General features: G+C 34.4%; 1 protein-coding gene and 1 long non-coding RNA gene across 2 annotated transcripts; both read left to right on the forward strand.

The window, feature by feature from the left end:
• Positions 2196-2961, forward strand: LOC109244400. Its single transcript, XM_019411486.1, has one exon. It carries the CDS (start codon positions 2254-2256, stop codon positions 2752-2754), a length of 501 nt encoding a protein of 166 aa, XP_019267031.1. The 5' UTR covers positions 2196-2253; the 3' UTR covers positions 2755-2961.
• On the forward strand, positions 3200-3878 carry LOC109244408. Its single transcript, XR_002070695.1, has 2 exons — positions 3200-3328; positions 3573-3878. It is a non-coding gene; the product is annotated as an uncharacterized LOC109244408 (long non-coding RNA).

Below are 7685 nucleotides of genomic sequence, written 5' to 3' on the forward strand. Positions count from 1 at the left end.
CATTTGAAACTCAAAAAGTTTCTTTTGAGACTTACTACAATATCAATGTCATGAACAATTTTATTCATCGGGTAGTAACAAATTAGCTCTTCCGGAGCTCGTAATTGATTTTGTACTACAAGATCTTTTGTCACACCATCCATATGGTGAATGTCTCCTTCACGGAGAAAATCATATCATAATAATTGTCATGGTCAAAATCATCATAAGCAAAATTATTTCTTGCTTTACTTTTACCTTTAATAACTTTTTATAAGGCATATCAAATTATTTTTGGCGTACCACATGTACGCGACCAATGACATATTCATGTAATCACACAACAATATTCATTATCTCTCTTTCTCTCAAACCTCCCTTAGAGGTGAGTTGTGGTATGTATCAAATCATGCATTACACGTCTTTATTCATTACTTTTATCACATATTGTTACATTCACCTTAATGAATGAATCTGCATTCTCAATGCACAAGTCACACTCTCTTCAAAGAATGGAGTATAATTATCATGACGTGCTTTATAAATTTTTCATACCAATTTGATGGTAAATATTTCCTTCACCTATTGAAGGATTACTTCGAGAACCCTTATTGTTCTCCTTTTTATAATTACCATAATGATGACTGTTATTATTTGATCTTTGGCACGCCCACGTTCATTGGTCAACCACTTGTCTTCATTTAGACTTATTATGCACTGCTATCACATTCACTTCAAGAATGGAGCAAATCAAGTGGGACAACTTCATGCCTTTTCATGAAAAATATATTATTTTTCTTTAGTCATCACTATGTCATCCATATGGTGCATTGGAACTCAAACCCAATGCCTGACCCATATAAAGACATGTTAGGCCATAATGAGTTGGGACTCGAACCCAACTTTTACAATCATGGATCATCAGGATTCAAAACCCGATGTCTTACCCTCATGGTGCGTTGGGACTTGAACCCACCGTCTTATCCTTATATAATGTTTATCACAAATGGTCTGATTCACATCAGGAATGGAATATAATTTTATGTAGCCACAGAGTAAAATCTATCATAAAAATAAGCAAAATAGAAATGATAAGAACTATTATCAATAAAAATATGATAGAGTACAAACTCGTGTACTAGTATCCTACATATAAACATGTCAATAAGAGAGTCACCATGTAGCGTTATTACTATGTGATGTATTACTGCAAACTAATGCATGACGATTAAATAAAATGCACACAAGAATTGAAACACATAACTAAATATACTTAACTTAAAAAAACAAATAATCTTAAGTAATAACTATTGCTAGCATATTCTGTTTTAATATAGATGATGCCAAAATAGGCTAGTAAAACATAATGATATCACTTTGTCAATTATCAGCATAAAAATGTTGCATCTAATTAGATTAGGCCATCGATCTTAAACTTCCTCGTTAATACATAACATGACCAGAATGCTTTTTAATGTTTCACAAAGATCTTTTAATATCATAGAAAATCAATGATAGCATGATGTTATAATTGTATAAGATCAATTTTAGAACTAGGAACAAAGGTAGTGGACATATACAGCCATACGAGCATGAAAACTTAAAATCAAAGCTTAGTTTTTTCTAAACAAAGCAACTACAAATCTTAAATTTTAACATAAGCTAAATACACAATTTATGGTATAATTTAAAAAATAATACTCCCTGGACAATAGAGGCGAACTAAACATTAATATGGCATACGTAATAATGCCGATATTTCCATTGGTTCAACCAAATTGGTTCAAGGTTGTCGACCATTCATATCTTCTAGGTTGATTAAAGCTTCGTGCTGATAACGTGTTACGAAACTTAGCTCAAAGTAATAACATAAAACAAGAAGATAGACAACAATGTAGAGAGAAAGAGAGGGGAGAATCTTATTTCTTCATGTATTCAAGTGTGTACAATGTGATGCCCAAACCCTCTATTTATAAGATGATATAGGTAATACAGAGGGACTCTATAAACATGGTATTAACTATTGAGAATATGGGAAAGATCATGGAGGTGTGGGAGTTACATCTATAATGGTAAGAAGAAGTGGGGGTTATCTATATAATGGAGAAGAGTAGTGGGAGTTATATTTGATTAGTGGACATCCATATAAATATGTATTTCATAACAGAAGCTGTTTTTTTTTTTTTTTAATTCTTTGAGAAAGAGGGTTTTAAGGGGGGTTTAAGAGTCACAAACCCTAGCTCTACCAATTCCACCACTGCCCCCACCCCCACTATGTCGTCTTCTTCTTCTTCTTCAGAATCCCCACAAACCCACGAACCAAATCCCCAATCCAACACCGTCCCTCAAATAAAAACCCTGAAAACCGAGAACAATCTAGAAACCCAAGAACAAATTCCACAAAAAGACACCCTTTTGGAGGAAAAAGAAGAAAAAAAAGATGAGGATGAAGAAGAAGGAGAATGTGGGTTCTGTTTGTATATGAAAGCGGGTGGGTGCAAAGACCCTTTTACTGAATGGGAAAAATGCGTTGAAGAAGGTGAAAAGAACAAAGAAGACATTGCTGAAAAGTGTTTTGAAGTCACTTCTGCTTTACAGAAATGTATGGAGGCGCATTCGGATTATTACGCCCCAATTTTACAGGTAGAGAAAGATATAGAGGCAAAGGTTATTAAGGAACGCGAGAAGGAGCTAACTGATAACAAGGAATCAGTTTCAATGGAGACTGGATCCGTAGAGGGTTCAAATAGTTTTGACCAAAAGGAAGGCTTGTAAGGTTGGCCAATCAAAAGATTTTTGTTTGTAGCAATTTTTTTTTTTTTTTGTTATACGGTGTTTTTTAACAATGGAAAAATAAAGAATTTAGGTGATTCTTTCAAGAATTGAGAAGGGAACTGAGATTTCCTGATTAAACATATAATTGATAATTGTATTGAAGATACCACAAATTTTGCTTCATATATCATTGTGTTTTTAACTGATGATTGTTTGATTATCATTGTAATTTGTTGTTTACTCAGCTTGGGCAATGGACGTGCACATGATAATTTCTTCTGATTGATGATATACATGAATATAGTTGAATGTTTATAGAGGATTCATATAATCAACCCATTAAGTTTGTGATTGACTATTAAGATATAAGTGATTGATTGATTAACTGATTATAGTATGATGCTGATCTCGGGGAAAGTTTTCTCTTTTTCTTCTTTTCAGCTCTCAATTTGAATATATGGTTGGTCTGGCTAATAGCAGCTGTGGCTACATAACCAATTTGATGTTTGTCTGCTGACGGGGGAATTGGCATTGTCCAGGTTATAGGGCTTCATTGGTTTTATCTATCAAATCGGTAAATCAGACAAAACTTGGCTCTTTGGTGTATTCTTCATTTTGGTATATTTCTTAGTCAATGGAGGGCTCTTAAAAATGTACCAAGTGGACTAATGCAATTATAATGCTAGTCCCGTAGGCCCTGAAAGCTCTATTTGATTATCGTCCTAGTGCCTTATTTTACTTAGTGTCTTGCTATAATAGTTTTAACTTAGTTTAGACTATTGAGGTAAACTCTTCATAATCTTTTTCTCTGTGTGAAGGCAGAGATAGATGAATGACTTTGAGAGGAATGCAAGATTGTTTGTTGGAGAAACACAGAATATTTTTTAGCACTTCTTTATATTTTCTGCCACCAGCAATCAAGATCCCGGAGCTGATCATATATCATTACCGTCACCTTAGCAGTCCACATACAAAAGTTAACAGACTTGGTGTTATGCTAGTATAATTTTAGACTTGACTATTTGTTAATGATGGCGTCATTACCGTTTTCATTTTAGAGAGCTCAGCTTTCAGTCTCTCGTCTTTTTTTTTTCTTTATTAATTTTTAAAGAAAATATCTTACAGATTTAGAGTTTCTTGCTTGAAAATAGCTAGTCTGATGTAGTCTTAGTTGAGTTTGAGACCAAGTCACATATGTCCATAACACGCCGCGTGCATTATTTGTTATTTATTTGGTTTGTGGATAAAGCAAGATAGGTGTTTCTACTGTTACCCAGCCTTTGTGATAAAACAATCTTTCAGTGATTTTGCCAGCAAATACACAAGTTAAACAGCAGAAAAGAAGGTAAACCCTTCTTTTTCTTTCTATTGAATTAGGTTAATCTGTGGAAAAGAGAAGCTTTTGCATATGTACAAACATGAAACATGTAAAGGCTGAGCTTGGCATGACTTCCTGCCGAAAAGTAAAAGAACACCACAAAATCGCAAATAATACTTTACGTATTTGATATTAACTGTTAAAAAAAGCGTTTAACATCTACTCTTTTTAAAACTATCCTTCTGATGTCTTGACATTCCAAATAAAGCAGCCATCTTAATCACATCTTGGTGTCACTTCTTGTTGACTAAGCTCTTCGTAAACTTCTTATGAGTTGTTATTCCAAATAAAGTAGCCATTTTGATCATATCTTGGTGCCACTACTGATCACATATGTTGCTCGGACTCTGCGAAAAAAATGTTGCCGGGTGCGTGTCGGATCCTCCAAAAGTAGTGTATTTTTGGAGGATCCGATAAGAGTGCGGCAACATTTTGGAGAGTCCGCGCAACATAGCTGATCACCAAAGATTTCAGGAACATGTACAACTAGACCTTCTTCATATCCTCATAATGTTGACATGTGGATGTTTCAATGCATCTTAACTGACTGAGGGCTGCCTCTACACAAGTAGTTAAATCTAATGTGCCACCCTGCAGGTCCGTCTGCAACCAGATATTCTAATTCAAATATTATTGCGCTCACCTGCAAGAGGACATTTTTTCAATTGACATTTTCATTGCATTTTCACTAGACATTGTGCCCTCCGGCATAGTAGTCCAGAAAATAGATTAGAATGATACATTTGGAAGTTTTGAACTTGTAGAAACAAAACCTGAAGGATATCGTGGGAGTTATCAGATCTTGAGACTTTTCGAGTTTTCCATTTTACATCTCATATCTATTGCTTGCTTGCTAATTGAATGTCTTCATTTTATGTTAGTTGTATGAGCATTGTGATTCAGTTAATTTTGTTTGTTTATGAATGATTGAAAAAGTGTTATCCACTCGTCTGCACCATGTGTGTGGCCTAGTGGTCAATGAAGTGAGTTAAGAATCATAGGTCTCAAGTTCAAATCCTAGCAGTGGCAAAAACACTAGACAATTTCTTCCCATCTGTCCAAGTCTTGGTGGACAGAGTTACCTGTTATTTGATGTTGGTGGAAGGTAGCATGTATTTTGTGGAATTAGTCGAGCTGCGCGTACGCTACCCCGACACGAGGGTTATAAAAAAAAAGTGTTATCTCTTTATGAGAGAAAAAGAAAAAGTGCTTTTTGCTTGTCTCTTTCTCATGGTTTCAGTTTTACTCCCATGGGCTTTTATGATCTCAATGTTGTATCTCTAGTGCTCCAGAAACTTGAGATTTTCTATTCACTTGTAAAGTGGGGATGATTGTTAAAATGAAAGACCTTCCGCATTTTCTATTCACTGCTTTGCTTGTGTATTGTTATGACACAACAGACTATGGATCTCCACTGTTGCTGCGAGATTACCAGTTTTATGTTGTATCTTGTATAGCATTCATTAAATTGTCCCTTCTGAATCTGATTACACAGAAATTCTGTGTGGAAGTCCTAGGTTTGCCTACAGTCAAGTGAGTAAAATATTTTGCCCCCTTTTCTCGTGTTTATGCCGTAGACATTTAAATTTTTGTTGTTCTCTTCAAATCCTTTTGGTGGCTAGATCAGCGGTTTGACTGAAGCTACATACCGAATTCATCCATGTGTTTGTTCATTTGCGCTCCTGTGTCCATCTGCAATTCCTCTCCGGATTTCATTGCTTTTACTTACCATGATATGATTGAGCATCTCAAGTATTTATTTTTTTGGTAATTAAGAATTATATTTACCATGGAAGAATGTACAATCATTACAAAAACCCAAATAAAAGAAAACAATCTGGAGTTGGACATATGGCCCAAAGCTCCGGTTCTCACCATAACACTCTAACCTACAACTAGCTCATGGATAATAGTTCAATTGTGCCAATCTGCCTGCTAGTTTTGCCTTCATCAAACCTCTGCAATGTACATCTTGAATCACCTGCCTTACTAGTATCTGCACTTCTCTCTGTCTGGTGGATTTCCGTTGAAGGTGTTCGACTCTCCACCATTGACAGCCATTAAAAAACTTTGAATGCGAATTTGGGTTTTCAAAAATCATTATTTGTTTGGATTGGGTGTTGCTGCAAACAATTGGGAATATTTGTTTGGAGTTTATATCTCAATTTTGAGGGTGTTTTGGTGAAGATTAGACTTGATTTTGGCTGAACACATGACATACAATATACTTATATATTGTATGTTCTTACATTATACTTATATATATATATATATATATTTGAATATAGTATGAAAGTTGAAAAATAGTTGTATAATGTAAGAATCGTTGTATAAAATTTGTATTTAAGTTATCAATACAATCTTTTTACATAAAGTTATTGATATGTATCAAAATTGTATTAAGAGAGAAAGTTTTGATTGAAATTTTAGAGAGGAAGAAACACACACCACATACAAAATATATACAACTCAGATACACAATATACAAAAAGACATATTGTATAAAATTTATATGATTGTATTTAAGTTGTATGATGTTGTAGATGTATCTTAACAGGGTAAAAATAATGTATGAAAGTTGTTGATAAGTTGTAAATAAGTGTATACTATATAATTAGTTGTATGAAATTTATTTTTAGTATGTATATTGTTGTAGATATATCAATTTGTACGAAATTTATTTTTAAATTTATATGTTGTACCATCAAATTGTATAATATTAATTGTAAGTACGATGTATCCATTTTAGTGCTGATTTAAATAGATTTTGTTAATTTGTGATAGATTAATGTATTGGGTAAGTTAACTAATCAAGTGAAGTAGACTACTTTACTAGCCCCGCACGATAGTTATTAACCTAGTAAAATCTTTTAATCCAGAACACAAGCTGCTCCAAACGTTCAAGAAAAAAAGAAAGAAAGCTAAAGGCCAGTTGTCCTGGTTGAGCACTCTTTATTCTTGTACAATTTTTGACTTCTTACCAACTTGCGAACAATTGTGAGGTGAGGTTGAATGAATAATGAATTTATATATTTGTGCACAGAATATAAACTTTTTTTTTTCTTTCTTTCGAGAATGAAGAACATGAGATCAAAACTTACATTGTTCAAATGGTGCCTTGCAACAGAGCCAAGGAGATTGATACGTTCCAAAGCAAGGAACAAGCTAACAGCAGTAATTATGAGAGTTTTCAGAACAAGCACAAATGCCCAACGAACAAGTCCACAAATCCCATCTTAATACAGTGGAACACCTTCAAGGAGTTTCTTCAATTTGTAATGTCGAAACTGCTTTAATTGAAGTAGAGATTGACAGTCCGTAGTTTAGCCCACTAGTCTACAACTCTCCAAATGGACAAGGCAATACATAAATGTAGAGAGTGACAGCGACATATATAGTATTACGCAGCGCCTTCCTGAGATTCCGTGAAAGGGCGACGTAAGGCTAAGCAACTGATGTCAGCGCAGTTATTATCTGCCAACTGAGGTCCCCTCCGTACGCTAGACGAGACTGTTATTGTCGTACAGTAAAAACACTATCAAGAGCAATTGAG

The sequence above is a fragment of the Nicotiana attenuata genome, chromosome 2 (assembly GCF_001879085.1).
Source record: "Nicotiana attenuata strain UT chromosome 2, NIATTr2, whole genome shotgun sequence".
Classification (NCBI taxonomy): Eukaryota; Viridiplantae; Streptophyta; class Magnoliopsida; order Solanales; family Solanaceae; genus Nicotiana; species Nicotiana attenuata.

Excerpts from the sequence above, each read along its gene's own strand:
- LOC109244400 (XM_019411486.1), top strand. The coding sequence starts at position 2,254 with ATGTCGTCTTCTTCTTCTTCTTCAGAATCCCCACAAACCCACGAACCA.